The sequence below is a fragment of the Notolepis coatsorum genome (assembly GCF_963971535.1).
Source record: "Notolepis coatsorum genome assembly, chromosome: 18".
In the NCBI taxonomy this organism is placed as follows: domain Eukaryota; kingdom Metazoa; phylum Chordata; class Actinopteri; order Aulopiformes; family Paralepididae; genus Notolepis; species Notolepis coatsorum.
Window position 1 is genome coordinate 44,802,427 of NC_140182.1, and position 20,598 is coordinate 44,823,024.

Sequence of the window (20,598 nt, forward strand, 5' to 3'; positions counted from 1 at the left end):
CTTTTGATAGTAAAGGTTGCTGACCCCTGCCCTAGAAGGAGGCACAGAGGCTCAGGTTATTACCTAGAAGGAGGCACAGAGGCTCAAGTTATTACCTAGAAGGAGGCACAGAGGCTCAGGTTATTACCTAGAAGGAGGCACAGAGGCTCAGGTTGTTACCTAGAAGGAGGCACAGAGGCTCAAGTTATTACCTAGAAGGAGGTGCAGAGGCTCAGGTTATTACCTAGAAGGAGGCACAGAGGCTCAGGTTGTTACCTAGAAGGAGGCATAGAGGCTCAGGTTGTTACCTAGAAGGAGGCATAGAGGCTCAGGTTGTTACCTAGAAGGAGGCACAGAGGCTCAGGTTGTTAGGTTGCTATAATTTTAGCTTTCTTTGCGTTTACCCTGTCAACAATACTTCCTTTGTGGTTGTTGGCTCAGAGTGTACATGACCAACGATGTAAAAGTATCTGCCATGTACTTAATAAACTCTGGGGTATATAAACCTGTGAGCCTGCCTTGGTGTCACTTTGTTCTCCTCACAATTACTTTTGGGTAAAACCATTCATTAATGAACCAATGTCACTGGTCTGCTGATCACATTCACAATTAATTAACTTGGGGCCTAAGATAAATCACTCTGTTTCAGATATCAAATTCAAAGTCAGATATATTGAAAACCGTAATTTATTTAAACAAAATCCACAAAACAAGACAACTACACGGACCATTGACAATACTATAAAAAAAATAACGGATATCATTGCATCTTTGATTCTCATTCCTTTTTCTCTCTCTCTCTCTCACACACACACACACACACACACACACACACACACACACACACACACACACACACAACACACACACACACAAACACACACACACACACACACACACACACAGTAGATATAAATCATATAAACATTGATCTTATCTACAGATTGTCTGGCAGTATATGTAGCTGGTTAAAATAGCCCATTATTCTGAGGCTGGGATAAAAAGTGATCCATCTAGGCCTACACCAATGATAAAACCGCACACAGTATTATCCTAATAAAAACATTGTTCCAATGTCGTTCCAAAGTGAAGTTGCCCTCCTGAATGACTTGGAGAACATCCTGAATGACTTGGAGAACATCTTGTCCACTGCAGTGTTCCCTCTCCATTCATTCCAACAGTGGTGAACCAGGACCACGACAGGAGGAACATTATCACCCAATAAGCACAAAAAAGGTCCCGTGCTAAGAAGTAGTGCTTCGATCATAATCAAGTGTCCAAATATGTACAGTTTGCTGATTTCAGGTCAGCGCTGAAGGGCAACTTCACCTAAACATCGACCCTACGCTACATTTGACAATACATTGACACATCAAAGTTATAATGCGTGAAGCAGTATTTTGATACAATTGTTTTAGATCAGTCTACACATCAAAAAAAAATATTTACAGTACAAATCATATCAAATTAGTAACAAAATGTCTATAAACATAAAAACATATACTGTACATATACGTTGTTTTCAAAATGAATGAATGTAGCCTATATAGGTTATTGATAACATTGAGAGAGATGTCAAATCAAGGTCCAATATTGAGGTAATCAGAGCTAGCTGATTGTGGAACCGGAGCTCCTCAACGTGTGGATGTGAGATCGCTAATTAAAGGTAGACTGATAATCAACGCCTGATAATCCAGGATTATCTAACATTGGACTAGGAGGAGTCTACCTTTAATTAGGGGTTCCCAGAGGGTACTTCCAACTGGGAACAGCGTGGCAAAGAAAACAGATCATGCGGTAAAAACACACTCATCAGAGTTGAAACTACATACAATATGCCCACATGATACAATGATAAAATTACAAAAATAAATAAATAAGGCAAATTATAGTGTCATTTTCGCAAAGATATTCTGTAAACATTGAATAAACAACAACAACAACAGCAACAACAATAACACCAACAAAAGCATTTGACAGTTTGTAACTTGAAGAGAGTTAAACAGCAATATAGAGTCATATGATAAGAAATGAGGTACCAATACACATAACAGCCCATCCAGAATCCCCACTCCGTCTCACAATCACAACGCTGAGTTAAATTCCAAGTTAACTGGAAATCGAATAGCCAAATTTTCCCCCCCTTATGTCGCTACTATAAAAATGTGTCTACATTCTGAATGGGTAACCAGACAAAGCCAATGATGGCATTCTTTCACATAAATACATAAGGGGCGATCAATAAGAACAAACAAAATGGCTTGGAGTTGATAAGAGAGCAGAAGGCATTAGGATACTGTGACAGATGGATCAGAGAACCTGAACACAACATACGCAGACAGCACACACACACACACATATTGTATTCAAACGCACACAGCTCAACCCCTGTGGGACCATCTCCAGATAATGTGTATTATTGCTGAATGTACATTCAGTGGGTCTGAATAAGTGATTATCTGCAGCAACAAATAGGTTGTTTCTTTCAACTTTGAAGATCTAGTAACATGTTTGGAAAAAGAGCGACACGCTCAGCAAAATCTCCCCTCGACAGATACAAGTTAAAACGAAGAAACATTATAGTGGTCAAGTGAGCGTGTCACATGGGACAATATGGGAACGTATAGAATACAGCATCGGGCTTCCTTCCAACGGCATCATTGCTTCCTCTTCTCTTTCCTTTTCCCTCCTTCCTTCCCTTCGTCCCCCTCGGCTCCCTCCTCCCCTGGGTCCACGGGGGGTGCTGTGCCCCCCTCTCTGTCGGCATGGCAACGGGACACGGACCGCGGAGTCGTGGATCCATCGTCATGACAGCGGGACGCGGGGCGTAGCATCGCAGAGCCGTCGGGGGTGGGCGTGCCTCCTCCGGGGCTGGAACCTGGAGACGGTGTAGGGGTGGAGGAGGAGATGGAGGGCTAGAGGAGGAGAGAGAGGAGGATGAGGAGAACGCCAACCTTCTCAAGAACTCACAAGTTATTCCTGTGCACCCAAACATGCAAGAGAGAGTGAGTGAGAGAGAGAGAGAGAGAGAGAGAGAGAGAGAGAGAGACAGACAGACAGACAGAGAGAGAGAGAGACAGAGAGAGAGAGGGAGAGCGAGAGAGAGACAGAGAGAGAGTGAGAGAAAGAGAGAGAGAGAGAGTGAGAGAAAGAGACAGAGAGAGAGCGAGTGCGAGAGAGAGAGAGAGAGAGAGAGAGAGAGAGAGCAAGAGAGAGAGAGAGAGAGAGAGAGAGAGCGAGCGAGAGAGAGAGAGACAGCGAGAGAGAGAGAGAGAGAGCACTAAAAGTATATCCATAGTCCAGTTTCAGCAGTTCAGCTGAAGAACGCTCCCTATTGAAATAAGCCATTCAGAATCACAGCCACAATCAATGTAGTTAATAACGTGTGTGTATGTGTGTGAAGAGATCTTGGAAAAAACGTCATGCATTCAGATGGCGTTCAAATATGTGTCCAATATGGTGGCTCACTCGTAAACCTTCTCTTTTGTATCTAAAGTTAAACCTAAAATATGTTTCTGGCATATGTACAGTAAGTTTACAGTAAGTTTGATATGATATTGCTGGATCTTGAGTCATATTTGATCTGAATTTCGTTTGACAGTACAGGCTCGCGCACCATTGCTAGACGTACGATAATTATTATATTTGTATGATAAAAGCAGCTCGCTTTAAAAAAAGCAATGCACTTGTCATGCACTTGTCCTAATACTAACCTACACTGTAGCACTCAACACTTTGATGAACATTGTTACTCAGCTGATAGATTTGTGCCCTTCCTGATGACTTGTCATACAGAACTTGTAAGTTGCTTTGGATAAAAGCGTCAGCTAAATGACTAAATGTAAATGTAAAATGTAAATGCACAGAAACAGCCTGTTGAGAACAGGACTAAAACCGAGGAATATAGAAGCTGCTAGAAGTGTTTCTCATGACACCAAAGACCTATTTAACTTGTTGAAAAGTACTAAAATATGGGAACTTTAAACTTAATTTGGATATAAGAACCCACACAAAAGCCTTCTGCTGTAGGCCTACCTGTAGGGAGACACAGGGCGTCTTGCCCTTGACTTTAGCCAGTGCTCCTTTCAGCCCAGAGGATTTCTCTGTCATCTCCAGGGCTGCTCTCAGCAACTTGGGCGTCTCGGTGCGGGGAGGGGCCATGTGGGGCTCCGTGGGCTCTGGCTTAGGCTCCGGCTTCTTGTCTTTAGTTAGCATCTTCCTGAAGTTAGGGACAGTCATAATAGAATGATCCCACTGAGAAAGACCTGAGCCTCTCTCTCTCTCTCTCTCTCTCTCTCTCTCTCTCTCTCTCTCTCTCTCTCTCTCTCTCTCTCTCTCTCTCTCTCTCTCTCTCTCTCTCTCTCTCTCTCTCTCTCTCTCTCTCTCTCTCTCTCTCTCTCTCTCTCTCTCTCTCTCTCTCTCTCTCTCTCTCCCTCTCTCTCTCTCTCTCTCTCTCTCTCTCTCTCTCTCTCTCTCTCTCTCTCTCTCTCTCTCTCTCTCTCTCTCTCTCACCTGGCCTTCTTGCGGAGCAGTCTCTGTGATTCAGGGTAGTGAACGAGGATCTCGTTCAGGTCTTTCTTGTCCAGGATGAAAAGATTGGCAAAACCGTGGGCAACCACATTGGCCGTCCGCCTGTTCCCGCCTCCCACCGCCAACAAACTGCCAGAGAGCACAGGTTTAAAGTGTGACACAAGGGAAATACATGTTTTTATCTTCCAATTAAGGCCAATTAATTAGGCCAATTAAGAAAATGTGATCATAACAAATGCAACCCATTTCCATTCCTTCACAGATCTCTGCAAAACATGTGTGTTCACTACTAGTGCTACTTTGAATAGTATGAGAATAGCTCTGCTCTGGTCAGTGGTGGAGACATGTCTCTAAACAAAATGAAAAACCTCAAAATGTTTGACATTGAAATGCTTATGTGTGTTTGTTTTTTTACACGACTTGTCTGTTAAAATGACTACCTTGCTTCCTTGTTTTCAATGTTTTTTCACAATGAGTAATAAGAGGTAAAACAACAAAACGAAGCAAAAAAAGCGACTCACCTGATCTCTCCAAACACAGACCCTGCTCTGAGTGTGACAAACACCGTCTTGCCATCGGGACCCCCGACCACCTGCACCTCTCCTGCCTTTATAATGTACATCTCACGTCCCACTTCCCCCTGAGGGGGAGAGAGAGAGACACACCAAGAATGATGTAATACAGAGTTGCTGTAATCATTTCTGTGTGTGTAATTATGCATACACACATCTGCACGCGCGAGCACACACACACGCGCACACACACACACACACACACACAGCTCCTGTAGTACAGTACCTTTTTGCAGACATAATCCCCTGGCAGGTAGACCACAGAGCGAAGGCTTTTCAGCATGTCAAAGATCATCTGCATGTCACAGCCCTGGCAGTAGGGAACAACACAGTATTCCATTTAAAGCTTTCCTGACATAACAATATAAACTAAACGTACAAGGCAGCCATTGGGGAACCCCAACCTGCCACCCCCTGCCTCCCAAAGTTGTACATATCTATTCTGAATTCAGTACTGCAAAATGTCCCAATCAATTATCTTCCCCATACACAATGAACAATAGTAAAACCCACCATTTCTTTCCATATACACTATAGATTATTTGATCACATAAATACTATAGTGATTCATATTTATAGTATTATTTCATACACACTATAGATATATACTATGATACACATATACTATGATTCATCAGAGTATTTCCATATTTGGAATATTATATCATAAGGTGCTGTTTTCTTGTGGTTTTCTACCATATATATATATATATATATATATATATATATATATATATATATATATATATATATATATATATATATATATATATATAAATATATACTATGTATAACTATAGTATTAGTACAGTAAATAGTACACAGGAATAACATAGTTTTACTATAGTTCATTTTTGTGTGGGTGTTCTCCATAAGAAAAATAACATTGTATGAAGCCATATTTGGCCCCGTTCTCTTGTTTCCCATGAGGCCTACCTGGAAGAGAGGTACTTTGCTGACGATGGAGTAGTTGACATCTATAGCGATGTCCAGACGCATCTTATCTGGCAACTGAGTCAGTAACTCCTGTTCATCTGAATGGCAGAGACATTAGAAGAGAGATAGTCAGATAGATGCTATTAATGAATGCAAACAAAAACATGTATTAATTCATTCAAAAACACACACACACATATATACACATACACGTACATGTACGCTCTCTCCCTTACTCTCCTTTGCAACTTTGCATACATTTCTTTACATAAATTCACATTCACAGGTGAGCTGTAGCCGACATCTCCACCTCCAGCAGAGTGCTGCCTGCTTACTGCTGTTGTGAATTTATTTCATCCTGCAACTTTTGGAAGAAACCAATGCCATAGGGAAAGGGTGTGTGTGTGTGACCTTTTGAGATATGATCTATGACATAATTAGAAGAATATGTTTGACTCATAATCTAAAATGATCATAACTACATATTGTAAAAATAAATTATAGTAATCAAATAAAATAGAAATGTGAAAAAAATCCAATGTCGAAAGATCTGGTGGGGCACGTGCCCCCCCCCCCCCCCCAGCATGAATGGGCCTGACTTCCTCTGCTCTCTCTCTCCTTGTATTTCTAGATACATTTCACATACATAGAAGAGATATTATATCCCATTACAACAAACATTCACGTCCCCTTACCGAGCATGCCCTGTGACTGCCAGGTGTAGTTGTACCAGGTTTTGACACGGTTCTGGACATCTTTGGGGATGCGGTAAGAGGCCATGTATTTAACGGTGCTGTCCATGCAGGCCCGGTAGTATGTTTGACCTGCCGTGGCTGCACCAACCACGTCACGCATCTGGATGACAGACAACATGAGCCAATCAAGAGTCAGCATACATATTCTAATCAAATTACACTGAAATAACTGTGACATATTCCTTTTTTTCATTCATTCATTCATTCATTCATTCATTCATTCATTCATTCATTCATTCATTCATTCATTCATTCAATGAGCTAGAGTGGACCAAGTTTCTAGATTAACTAAATGATACGTGTCTTATTCTGAAACTGATTTGATCATCTGTCTGTTATGTGTTTGTATGACACCAATGTCCTTGATATATCAAATAAAAACAGTAGATAAGCACTGTTTTTCAATGACTAGGTTAGGACCCAAAAGTCTGCTGAGGAGAAGACAAAACAGGTCCCGAATGATCCTTGCAGAAATGTATATTCAAAGCTGATGGTTGTTATGAGGCCAAAATGTCCAAGTCATTGCAATCTACCACGAGGGGATCAGGAATATATTGCACTGGTCTTACAGGAAGCGCCACACCTGTGAGCCGCCACTAGGGGAGTGGCTAACAGTGAGTGAGTGAGTGAGTGAGTGAGTGAGTGAGTGAGTGAGTGAGTGAGTGAGTGAGTGAGTGAGTGAGTGAGTGAGTGAGTGAGTGAGTGAGTGAGTGAGTGAGTGAGTGAGTGAGTGAGTGCGTGAGTGAGTGAGTGAATGACATTGCTGGTCTATGAGGTACTGTAGAATGTTACATTCCATCATCTAAATTAAAAGGTTTTGGAGACCGAGCATTTTCACGAGCTGCACCCGACTCTGAAACACCCTCCCTCAGACCATCAGAGACTCTCCCTCACTCTCCACATTTCTGTTCTCCCAAGCATACAACCTTCCCTACCGATAGCCACCCTCCTCCAACCTACCACCTCCCTTTCCCCTTCCCTACTTTCTCTCCGTCTCCTGTCCCTCCCACACCCCCTCCCCTTGGTTTCATTACCCTGATTGTTCCCCTACTGGCTTTTGTATTTGTTGCTTGTTACTTGTGGTTTTGTCTTGTGTATGCATACTGTTGCTTGTTCCCTGTGGTTCTATGTTTCTCTGTTCTTTGTTTTCAGGGTACAAACACACCCCACATGTAACACCCCCACACCCAAATGTATGATAACCCCAAAGCGTAATGGAGGTATGAACATAAAAGAACAAAAAAAACAATAATACTACCAATACAAATATGAATTATATTAATAATATAGCAGCTGTAACAGATGTAACTCTACAGCGTGTACACTAGGAGGTGTCTACACCATACGTATTGCTATGTATGGGATGTGGATACTGAGAAACATTTCTTATATTTGAATATTTGACAAAGCGTTGCAGCACACAGGGGCCTTATCAGGTATCAGGTGACGTGAAGGGTTAAGTGTCACTGTAGTACAGATAGGACCAGGAACCCACCTGTCCAATCATGATAGAGAAGGCAAAGACCCCCACGAAGTAGTTGATGAGCTGAAAGACAATCTCAAACAGTGTGGTGGGATCCGGCAGACCCCCGATGGTGATCAGGGTCTTCACAGCAAAGTAGTAGCAGCGGATGTAGCTGTAAGGAGAGGGAGAGAGAGAGAGAGAGAGAGAGAGAGAGAGAGAGAGAGAGAGAGAGAGAGAGAGAGAGAGAGAGAGAGAGAGAGAGAGAGAGAGAGAGAGAGAGAGAGAGAGAGATAAGCTCATGTAACATCAAAGTAGCAATCAATGAAGGTAACTGGGCCATTTGAATGTTAGAGTTTACAGTACAGTAGGTTTAGGATTAGTGTGTGCATGTTACACAAGGATGAGGGTTATGGAGTTAGGGGATGAATGTCAGTAAAACGCCCATACAAGTATAACAGCATACATGTGTGTGTGCACATGTGTGTGTGTGTGTGTCTGTGTGTGTGCGTGCGTGCATGCATGCGTGTGTGTGTAGATTGTCAGGTTCATCATCCATGTGTGTGTGTAACTTTGGTTGCCATTATCAATTTGGGCACGACTGTATCAGAATAACCCACAATGTACAAGTGCACTGATAATATTTGTGTCCTTTAAACATTGTCTTTATGTGGACATAAATAAAGATTCTAAATGTGTGTCTCCATCACCAACCTGTTGCCCTTGCCGTCGTAAACCCACTTGGTGGATCCCAGTCCCTCGTAGGCTGAACCCCAGTAGAACAGACAGGCATTACAGTGAAGACAGAATAGAAGATAGGTGGTGGTGCGGATCACTCTGATAGACCCAGACAGACAGACAGACAGACAGACAGACAGACAGACATACAGACAGACAGACAGACAGACAGACAGACAGACAGACAGACAGACAGACAGACAGACAGACAGACAGACAGACAGACAGACAGACAGATAGAAAGAAAGAAAAAAAGAAATAGAAACATAAGGGGGAGTAGACTTGCTTATGTAATTATAAAGTGTGCACAAACTGGACCAACGGTCAACCTGCAGTGGTCTAGACCTCACCTGTAGATAAAGGCTTTGGTCAGGATGGCCTCCAGACGCTCATTGAACTCAAAGAAAGAATTGATCTGGAGAAATCGATCGGGGTACAAAGACAAATGTGGTTAGAAGGGAGACATTACTAAAAAAGGAAGTGTAGGCCTGCCCGGTGCTCTCAGTGTAGGCCTGTCCGGTGCTCTCAGTGTAGGCCTGTCCGGTGTGTAGGCCTGTCTAGTGCTCTCAGAGTAGGCCTGTCTGGTGCTCTCAGTGTAGGGCTGTCTGGTGCTCTCGGTGTAGGCCTGTCTGGTGCTCTCAGAGTAGGGCCTGTCTGGTGCTCTCAGTGTAGGCCTGTCCGGTGCTCTCAGTGTAGGCCTGTCTGGTGCTCTCAGTGTAGGGCCTGTCTGGTGCTCTCAGTGTAGGGCCTGTCTGGTGCTCTCAGAGTAGGCCTGTCTGGTGCTCTCAGAGTAGGGCCTGTCTGGTGCTCTCAGTGTAGGCCTGTCCGGTGCTCTCAGAGTAGACCTGTCCAGTGCTCTCAGAGTAGGCCTGTCTGGTGCTCTCAGTGTAGGCCTGTCTGGTGCTCTCAGTGTAGGCCTGTCCGGTGCTCTCAGTGTAGGCCTGTCCGGTGCTCTCAGTGTAGGGCCTGTCCGGTGCTCTCAGTGTAGGGCCTGTCTGGTGCTCTCAGAGTAGGGCCTGTCTGGTGCTCTCAGAGTAGGCCTGTCCGGTGCTCTCAGTGTAGGGCCTGTCTGGTGCTCTCAGAGTAGGCCTGTCTGGTGCTCTCAGAGTAGGGCTGTCTGGTGCTCTCGGTGTAGGCCTGTCTGGTGCTCTCAGAGTAGGGCCTGTCTGGTGCTCTCAGAGAAGGCCTGTCTGGTGCTCTCAGTGTAGGCCTGTCCGGTGCTCTCAGTGTAGGGCCTGTCTGGTGCTCTCAGAGTAGGGCCTGTCTGGTGCTCTCAGAGTAGGCCTGTCTGGTGCTCTCAGAGTAGGGCTGTCTGGTGCTCTCGGTGTAGGCCTGTCTGGTGCTCTCAGAGTAGGGCCTGTCTGGTGCTCTCAGAGTAGGCCTGTCTGGTGCTCTCAGTGTAGGGCCTGTCTGGTGCTCTCAGAGAAGGCCTGTCTGGTGCTCTCAGTGTAGGGCCTGTCTGGTGCTCTCAGAGTAGACCTGTCCGGTGCTCTCAGTGTAGGGCCTGTCTGGTGCTCTCAGAGTAGACCTGTCTGGTGCTCTCAGTGTAGGCCTGTCTGGTGCTCTCAGTGTAGGGCCTGTCTGGTGCTCTCAGAGTAGACCTGTCCGGTGCTCTCAGAGTAGACCTGTCCGGTGCTCTCAGTGTAGGGCCTGTCTGGTGCTCTCAGTGTAGGCCTGTCTGGTGCTCTCAGTGTAGGGCCTGTCTGGTGCTCTCAGAGTAGGCCTGTCTGGTGCTCTCAGTGTAGGGCCTGTCTGGTGCTCTCAGTGTAGGGCCTGTCTGGTGCTCTCAGAGTAGGCCTGTCTGGTGCTCTCAGTGTAGGGCCTGTCTGGTGCTCTCAGAGTAGGGCCTGTCTGGTGCTCTCAGAGTAGGGCCTGTCTGGTGCTCTCAGAGTAGGGCCTGTCTGGTGCTCTCAGTGTAGGCCTGTCTGGTGCTCTCAGTGTAGGCCTGTCTGGTGCTCTCAGTGTAGGCCTGTCTGGTGCTCTCAGAGTAGGCCTGTCTGGTGCTCTCAGAGTAGACCTGTCTGGTGCTCTCAGAGTAGGGCCTGTCTGGTGCTCTCAGAGTAGGGCCTGTCTGGTGCTCTCAGAGTAGACCTGTCTGGTGCTCTCAGAGTAGGGCCTGTCTGGTGCTCTCAGTGTAGGGCCTGTCTGGTGCTCTCAGTGTAGGGCCTGTCTGGTGCTCTCAGAGTAGGGCCTGTCTGGTGCTCTCAGAGTAGGGCCTGTCTGGTGCTCTCAGTGTAGGCCTGTCTGGTGCTCTCAGTGTAGGCCTGTCTGGTGCTCTCAGTGTAGGCCTGTCTGGTGCTCTCAGAGTAGGCCTGTCCGGTGCTCTCAGTGTAGGGCCTGTCTGGTGCTCTCAGTGTAGGCCTGTCTGGTGCTCGGTGTTCTCAGAGTAAGCCTGTCTGGTGCTCTCAGAGTAGGCCTGTCTGGTGCTCTCAGAGTAGGCCTGTCTGGTGCTCTCAGAGTAGGACAATCTTGAATCATGGTGAGACTTCAGAAATGTAGTCGAGAGATGTAAACCTTTTATTGTAGACTAATGTTTCAACGCAGACATTAGATGTGACTGATGAAGACACACCCTCCATCGAAACGTATTAATGTGTAAACTATTTCAATTACAAATGCTTTTCAAATATTATGTAAATCATAAATCATATTTATACATTTATTTATGTATTCATTTAACAAATAACCGTAACAAATAATGAATAATAAATATAATAGTAGGCTAGCTATACCTTTAGTAGCCTGGGGAAGCGGAGCAGAGGGTTGATGCCTGTTTTAAAGTAGAACAGCTCCAGGGGAACAAGACTGGCTACATCCAGCTGAAACACACAGAGACCCACAGTCATCTAATGAACACTAACACAGTGGTGCTTTAGCAAAGGATGGATGGAATATTAATTGGTTGGTTGGTTGGTTGATTTTAAGGCCCTTATTGGTAAGCTACATCCTTATACAACATCATCATTGGAATGGAATTTTGGAACCTATGGAACCCATTCTAGCGACTGGTCTTTAAAGTCCCTTGAGTTTGCTCAGAACAGGGTAAATCTGCATTTCGCTAAGAAGCCCCTAGCTCATGGATTGAACTCCAACAGCTTGAGATTCTCCCCTCTGTTGCAGAATTTAAAACCTTGATCTCCAACCATTGTCAATCAAGTTGTAATGAGGGAAACCTCAGTTGCTTTTCCAGTTTTAATAAAGGTTTGAATATACCCTGCTAGCCCCTGTGTTCAAATCAAACTTACCTTGAAACGAGTAGTTTTCATGTAATTCTTCCTCATCTCTTTCTTGTCACACTGTAACAAACGGAAACAGAATGTTGTATATCAATCAACAATGATTTACATAATTCTCAGACAGGGAGGAAAATACACAAATGTTCTCTCTTCTTAAGTGTTTTATTGATCAGTGTCCAGCAACAACCAAGCATCTCCTGTAAGTCAACTTGAAAAACGTTCCCAATTTTCCCAAATGATACCCATGCATTGACTTTGCAGCAGTCAATGTGTATTTTTCAATGTTTTGTCTTATAAGCTACATACTGTTAGTTATAATCTACATCTGTTAGTTATAATCTACATACTGATAGTTATAAGCTACATATTGATAGTTATAAGCTACATACTGTTAGTTATAAATTACATACTGTTAGTTATAAGCTACATACTGTTAGTTATAAGCTACATACTGTTAGTTATAAGCTACATTGTTAGTAATAAGCTACATACTGTTAGTTATAAGCTACATACTGTTAGTTATAAGCTACATACTGTTAGTTATAAGCTAGATTCAAACCCACAACATTGCAAGTTCACAGTGTGTGCCTTAGCCCACAGATCCACTGTCTTCTCCTATTGTTATGGCACCACCAGTGATGCAGTGGTAGAAGGAAAAGAGAGTAAACTATAAACTACAGTCTACTGTATGTACTACGCATTACTGCCAGTAATGACCAATATAGATTGATATTTAAAATGTTTAATTTCCTTAGAAAATACCATATATATATTTTTTGAATTATCTTTTTCCCCCTTCTTTTTCCGTTTTTTCCCCAATGTTAGTCGTTATGCCAATTCCCAATCCCCTTCCTGGTCGTTGCGCACTCTACCCCCTACCGTCGGTCCGGGAGGGCGGAGACTATCACATGCTTCCTCCGACACATGTGTACCCAGCCCACCGCTTCTTTTCACCTGGCAGCGCGGACTCTCACTGGGAGAGTGTAACGTGTGGAAGGTCACACTACCTCTCCCAGATCTTTCCCTTGCTGTGCAGGCGCCCCGACCGAACTGTAGGAGTCGCTGTTTACAACGACCAGGACCCACCCTCGCCGGGTTTCCCACCCGCTAACACTGCCAATTGTGTTAGTATGGACGGTCGGCCAACCCGGAACCACCACAGTTGGATTCGATCCCACTGTCTCTGTGGTGGTAGACAGACGCTTAGTCCGATGCGCTACCCGGCCGCCCGAAAATACCATATTTTCATGTAACTCACATCAATCCGATATTATATACTATAATCTACATATATATGAGCTTAAAAAGGTGTTAACTGGTTACGTGTGAGTACAGCCCACTGAAAATGGCACCTTTCTTCTTTTTTATGCTCTTTATGATCTCCTTGCATTTCTTTTTATCTATTTTATTGTAAACACAGCTTTGAATTGCCTCTCTGTGTGAAAGTGTGCTATATATGTAACGGTTGTGACATCGCGGCTCGGGAGGTAGAGCAGTCGTCTGGCAATCCGGAGGTTCCCGGTTCAATTCCCGCTCCTCCCGGGCAGCGTATCAATGTGTCCTTGAGCAACACACTTAACCCCTAATTGCTCCCGATGAGCAGGTTGGCACCTTGCATGGTTGCCTCCGCCGTCGGTGTGTGAATGTGTGAGTGAATGTGTGAGTTAATGGGTAAATTACCCATTCACTCACTCACTCAATGTGAGTAACAAATTGTAAAGCGCTTTGGATAAAAGAGCTATATAAAAAAGCAGCCATTTACCATCGTCACCTTAAACTTCGATGCCCGAGGGAGTTTCGAACCCGGGTCTCCCACGCCACGGGCAACAGCACAGACCGCTATACCAAGAAGTGAACTCACCGCTTTGTAACATGTCTATGTGTCTTTTGAGGATGAGAGTGAGTTTAACCCATAGCACCGCTACTCCCCCCAGTCACTTCCACAACATCTGGAGTCCTTCGTGACTGCACTTCGCGGTACCATCCGTTACATATAAATAAACTTGCGTTCATTTATAAACCCTTCCTGACACCCCGGCTACCACTGACCACTATGTCCCCTCTCCGTATGAACTGCAGGCGCGGCTGGAAGACGGTGATGTCCAGGATGTAGATGAGGTCACAGAAGTAGTCACACAGCAGCCAGTAGTGGATGTTGTCGGGCGTCTGGTAAGGGAAGGCCCAGCGCACCGGGATGAACCAAACGTTCCAGTTCCACGCCAGGGTGACCAGAAACATCCACAGCACATACATCAGGTCTGGAGAGAGGAGGGGGGAAGGAGGAGGGAGAGAGGGGGGGGGGATCAACCATCAACATTGGCTAAGGTCACCATGAACACCCAGAGCATGGACAGTGATGGTAGAGGAGATACTGTGTTGTTGTCCATGATCATTAGGATAAGATAGAAGATAGATGAGTGTTGATAACAGCCTACAACCTCAACAGTGTGAGAAGATGACTTTGGTTCTGAGGAAGAATAGCATTGGGGTTTTCAAAGACAGCTAGGTGCCGGGAATGGCAGAAAATGGTGGGATAAATGTTGCAAGAAAGGCTTAGGCCATGGTTACACTTACAACGTTTCATTTTCGAATTATTTCGTTTGCATGTCCAAGTTAAAAGGCAATGCCGTTTTGGCAGGCAATTTCGTTTTCCAAGCGGCAACGCTCAAAGGGGGTTTTCATTTTCAAAACTCCCCTGCAACAGTGCCATGTAATATGTGCGAGCCAGATATGGAGCCGTTCACGCCCAACGCCCATGCGCAGTAGACACCGACGCATGGTGATCGAGTGTTCGTTCGGACGTTTGCAAGGCGCGGACTTTACATCTGTGCTCTCTCTATCTGTCTGAAGCGGAGCGGGGCTCTGCTGTGCTACACACACTCCCGACCGAGGCGCACACACAAATACCTCCCGCGCATACAGGAGACAAACAACGTCTAACTTGCCTGCCAATACACAACGTTCTGAAAAGTGAAATTAAACGAAATAGTTTTGCCTTTAATGTAACCGCAGCCTTAGGAGACTAGCAGATAGGCATCACAGGGTTAGGAGACTAGCAGATAGGCAGGGTTAGGATACTAGCAGATTGGCAGGGTTAGGATACTAGCAGATAGGCAGGGTTAGGATACTAGCAGATAGGCAGGGTTAGGATACTAGCAGATTGGCAGGGTTAGGATACTAGCAGATAGGCAGGGTTAGGAGACTAGCAGATAGGCAGGGTTAGGAGACTAGCAGATTGGCAGGGTTAGGATACTAGCAGATTGGCAGGGTTAGGATACTAGCAGATAGGCAGGGTTAGGATACTAGCAGATAGGCAGGGTTAGGATACTAGCAGATTGGCAGGGTTAGGATACTAGCAGATAGGCAGGGTTAGGAGACTAGCAGATTGGCAGCACAATACAGTGAGTTTAGGAGACAGTGAGTTTAGACAGTGAGTTTAGGAGACAGTGAGTTTAGACAGTGAGTTCAGGAGACAGTGAGTTTAGACAGTGAGTTTAGGAGACAGTGAGTTTAGACAGTGAGTTTAGGAGACAGTGAGTTTAGACAGTGAGTTTAAGAGACAGTGAGTTTAGACAGTGAGTTCAGGAGACAGTGAGTTTAGACAGTGAGTTTAGGAGACAGTGAGTTTAGACAGTGAGTTCAGGAGACAGTGAGTTCAGGAGACAGTGAGTTTAGGAGACAGTGAGTTTAGACAGTGAGTTTAGGAGACAGTGAGTTTAGACAGTGAGTTTAAGAGACAGTGAGTTTAGGAGACAGTGAGTTTAGGAGACAGTGAGTTTAGGAGACAGTGAGTTTAGGAGACAGTGAGTTTAGACAGTGAGTTTAGGAGACAGTGAGTTTAGACAGTGAGTTTAGGAGACAGTGAGTTTAGGAGACAGTGAGTTTAGACAGTGAGTTCAGGAGACAGTGAGTTCAGGAGACAGTGAGTTTAGACAGTGAGTTCAGGAGACAGTGAGTTCAGGAGACAGTGAGTTTAGGAGACAGTGAGTTCAGGAGACAGTGAGTTTAGGAGACAGTGAGTTCAGGAGACAGTGAGTTTAGGAGACAGTGAGTTTAGGAGACAGTGAGTTCAGGAGACAGTGAGTTCAGGAGACAGTGAGTTCAGGAGACAGTGAGTTTAGGAGACAGTGAGTTCAGGAGACAGTGACTTCAGGAGACAGTGAGTTCAGGAGACAGTGAGTTTAGGAGACAGTGAGTTTAGGAGACAGTGAGTTCAGGAGACAGTGAGTTTAGGAGACAGTGAGTTCAGGAGACAGTGAGTTTAGGAGACAGTGAGTTTAGGAGACAGTGAGTTCAGGAGACAGTGAGTTCAGGAGACAGTGACAGCAGGGATAGCGTCAGCAGGACGGGAGTGGGTGGGTCTGGAGGCTCACTGGTGAAAGGGTCGATGCTGGCGGGGAAGCGGTAGAGGAGACAGGATCGTATCCACCGAGGCGTTTTCACCTTGCAGCAGCGCCTCTCCTCCTCCACCTCCCTCTCTCCTCCTTCTACTCCTCCTCTCCCCGAGGGGCCAGGCTGCGCCTCCCTCTCCGCCTCTTTCTCCCCCTCCTTTTCCTTCGGAGCCCCTGGAGCAGGGTCTGGACCTGAGGCCCGAGTAGGAGCTAAAAAGAAAAGAGGTCACAGAGGTCATACGGAAGAGGCCAAAGGTCAGCTGAGTTGGACAACACACCACACACACACACACACACACACACACACACACACACACACACACACACACACACACACACACACACACACACACACACACACACACAAACACACACACACACACACACACACTGAACTGGGGGCATAAACATGGCAGCCTGGATTGATTCATCACACTCCTAAGTGTAAGAATACTGATCTAAGGTCACATGTCCAGTACACTATATGACTGGCTAGAAAGTTTGGCTAGACAAATGAAATGTCGAACTAATAAAACGTTTAATAAACATTTATTTTTACCACATATCAAATGTATATACACTAAAAATTTACTTTCAGTGTGGAATATCTTAAAGGTTTTGACTTGGGTATACCATCTTGGGTTACACGTTGGGGCTGTGAAGAGGTGGAGCCATAGAGCCAAAATAGATAGAACTGGCATTCATATTCCAGTCAATATTCTTGTATCATATTCGGCTGGTCCACTTGACCATGAAGATGCTTTAGAATTTGATGTGATATGTCATGGGGACATTTTTTTTATTTATTTTTTTGCCATGGCAAAGACACCATTTGACCAAACATTCGTGTGACAGTTGTGTGGAATATCTAACTCCACTCCTCATGCACTATCCACACATAAACCAATGATTGTTTCCAAAACAACATGATCAAAATGATACAGCAGCCATCTAAGGGGTCTAAGCCATCTAACCAGAAAGTGTCTTTTCTATCGATTCTAATTCTATGGGACCACAGGGAGAAGCTGCTCTGCTGGCACAGCTCACCTGCAGCTGACTAGCAGTGGGTTGTCTCAGGTGTGGTTCAGGCTTCATGTGAGCAGAAGGCGGTCCCAGTTGTGGTGGGCGTGGCTTTAACTGAGTGGGCGTTTCCTGATGTAGTGGTGTCTTTGAAAGAGTGGATATTTCCAGGTGTAGTGGGAGTGATAGAGTGTTTTCATCTGGAATTAAAATGCACTGTAAGCCCTAAAGCACAAGCTACTCTAATGGCATGTTACTCACTGTACATACGGTAGCACTCATGTTACTATGATCTATTCTGTCTAATTCTACTCTACTCATATTCTATTATATGGTGACCCCTATGTGATGACAATGCTTTCCATCACATACAGTATAATATAGTATGTACATTGAATGGGTGGGTGAGTGAGTGAGTGAGTGAGTGAGTGAGTGAGTGAGTGAGTGAGTGAGTGAGTGAGTGAGTGAGTGAGTGAGCGAGCGAGCGAGCAAGAGTGATTATGTAAATTAAATGTTCAGTATGTATGTGCAGTGCGTGTCTACATTGTTGTGCACATGTTTGTGTTAAGAGTTCTCAGTCCTCTGTGTTTGTGTAGTGTGTGTCATAGGTGTAGTTTTATATAGGGACACTAGGGACATTTCCCTACCAAAGCCACAGACATACGAATTGTCCCTATACCAAATACATTGCAGGGTGAAAACTGTAGTTTCAGTAATACCATTTTGTTGCAAAAGTGCAGGTCGACAGCAAGCTATCCTATTATCTGTAATATAAGAATTTGACCATGAAGTCGTCCTGCTTCTTTTATCTGTTTTTATTCTTGCCTGACCGTCTCATAAGCAGAACCAAACGTTTTGTAAATCTCACATCCTAACGTGTCAGTGACCATATAGAAAAGCCCTGTAGGCTATCTCTGACATCTTTTTTCTTGTGGTGAGGTTTTTTGGACCGAAGTTGCTATATATTTGTATGCAGCAAGTACAGATGTCGGCCAAATGCATCCGTTCAGGAGGTCATCAGGATTATCTGATGCTCTTTGTAGCAAAAAAAAAAAAGTTTGCCAAAGAAATGTTCTGCTCGCACTTTGTGCGCTCACATATTAAGTGTCTCTACCAAAGCTCACATCAAACCTACGCCCCAGGTGTGTGTGAACTCACAGGTGACACTGTCATCATCTGAGCTGTCTGGGTCTATGAGTTTCTCCTTGGCTCTCTCTGTCCGATCCTTGAACATTCTGACCAGCTCCTGAAGCCGGTCGTTGACCACAGTGCTGGTCTGGCTGGCTGACGACGCCGGACGTTCCTTCAGGCTGGGAGCAGAAAACATATACAGTAACAGTATTCAAATAAGATACATGGAGGAATACAGGAAATAGTTTCTGAAAACCCTACAAAATACATCTGTATACAGAGCAGAGAGGAAAATTGAATAGAATAGAAATACTTTATTTATCCCCAAGGAAATTCAGCACTACAGATTGCTCACAGTAAACAGTAAACATTTAGGTAGTCAGAAACAAAAGTCACGAATAAGAATACAAATAATAATAAACAATAAACAATCAAACGGTCCGGGATATACATTCTGTTATATACATTAGGATGATAGGGTACATACATATATACATACAAATAGGAAGGAACTTCTTTATTTGTAAAATACGTTCTAGCGCTCGGGGACCAACTCCAGTTTTAATGCCATGTCAAGGGAAATTGCAGGAGTCACCTAGCTAGCATGCATGTCTTTTATGGTGTGGGAGGAAACCAGAATACCCAGGGGAAACCCACACAAACATGGGAAGAACATGCAAACTCCACACAGAAAGGCCTCCCGCCGGGGTTTAAACACAGGACCTTCTTACTGTGAGGCATCAGTGCGCCACACTGCCACCAACATATCATACAAGACATGGATGGGACGCGGGACGCGTCTATGCCAAATACAACGCAGTTCGGTTTCCGGGTTCCTCTGATTGGCCACTAAGCCCACGTGACCGCGCGCTAGCACGCCCCCCTTATCGCCCGCTGCCGCGCTGTGAAGTGGAAGAGCCAGCGGGGCGACGCGAGGCGGTGGTTTCAGCAGCAGCGGCCGTCTTCTTCCGTGGCGGCTAATGTCATGTATGTTGTGGATGTCATAAATGTCGATATGAATTGAAAATGGGGGACCCTGATGTAAACAAGACAAACGTCTTTCTCTGGTCTGCATCCCCTTAACAATTGTGTGTATTGCGCCGTACTGTATTGTACCCATTCTGCAATCACCGCCTCACGCCGCCCGCTGGCTTTTCCGCTTCACAGCGCGGCAGCGGGCGATAAGGGGGGCGTGCTAGCGCGCGGTCACGTGGGCTTAGTGGCCAATCAGAGGAACCCGGAAACCGAACTGCGTTGTATTTGGCATAGACGCGGATGGCGTAGCAACAAAACACCATTATGCTGTTATGGGATGTGTTAGATTAAGTCATACCGGTCATGTTGACATAGGTGTCACTGGTGTCGTAAGTCACCAAGTGCAGCCAAAGTATAAAGTATTCCATGTATACAAAAATGTATACAATGATCAAATTCTAGTGTGTGTGTGTGTGCGTGCGTGCGTGTGTGTGTGTGTGTGTGTGTGTGTGTGTGTGTGTGTGTGTGTGTGTGTGTGTGTGTGTGTGTGTGTGTGTGTGTGTGTGTGTGTGTGTGTGTGTGTGTGTGTGTGTGTGTGTGTGTGTGTGATGTATGTCTGGGTGTTTCTTTGTGTGTAATGTATGTCTGTGTGTTTGTGTGCATAATGTAGCCACTCACACATCATCAGTGCCGTAGAGGCTGGACTGGCTCCATGCTCTGACAGGAGTCTCTCTTCCCTCATCATCATCTTCACTCTGAGAGTATAGTTTCTTACTATGGAGAGAAACACACACAGAACCATTCAGAAGACAACACATAAAGGGAGCGTAACATAAATTCATATTCATTTAGGTTCCCAAGTATCACTGTAAC

General features: G+C 45.1%; 1 protein-coding gene across 1 annotated transcript in view; it reads right to left on the reverse strand.

Moving 5' to 3' along the window:
- Nucleotides 1–2,329: 2,329 nt before the first annotated feature.
- The window catches only part of LOC311245348 (uncharacterized protein), a gene marked incomplete at its 5' end in the record, with an annotated part of 72,502 nt that continues 54,233 nt past the window's right edge, over nt 2,330–20,598 (reverse strand). The window contains 16 exons of the mRNA XM_084335191.1: nt 2,330–2,894; nt 4,015–4,198; nt 4,492–4,638; nt 5,031–5,149; nt 5,308–5,391; nt 6,018–6,115; nt 6,713–6,872; nt 8,268–8,409; nt 8,949–9,071; nt 9,323–9,387; nt 11,705–11,791; nt 12,218–12,268; nt 14,258–14,466; nt 16,582–16,791; nt 18,778–18,929; nt 20,404–20,499. Coding sequence (XP_084191317.1) covers nt 2,637–2,894; nt 4,015–4,198; nt 4,492–4,638; nt 5,031–5,149; nt 5,308–5,391; nt 6,018–6,115; nt 6,713–6,872; nt 8,268–8,409; nt 8,949–9,071; nt 9,323–9,387; nt 11,705–11,791; nt 12,218–12,268; nt 14,258–14,466; nt 16,582–16,791; nt 18,778–18,929; nt 20,404–20,499 — 2,185 coding nt within the window. The 3' untranslated portion in view covers nt 2,330–2,636. The remainder of the gene's footprint in view (nt 2,895–4,014; nt 4,199–4,491; nt 4,639–5,030; nt 5,150–5,307; nt 5,392–6,017; nt 6,116–6,712; nt 6,873–8,267; nt 8,410–8,948; nt 9,072–9,322; nt 9,388–11,704; nt 11,792–12,217; nt 12,269–14,257; nt 14,467–16,581; nt 16,792–18,777; nt 18,930–20,403; nt 20,500–20,598) is intronic.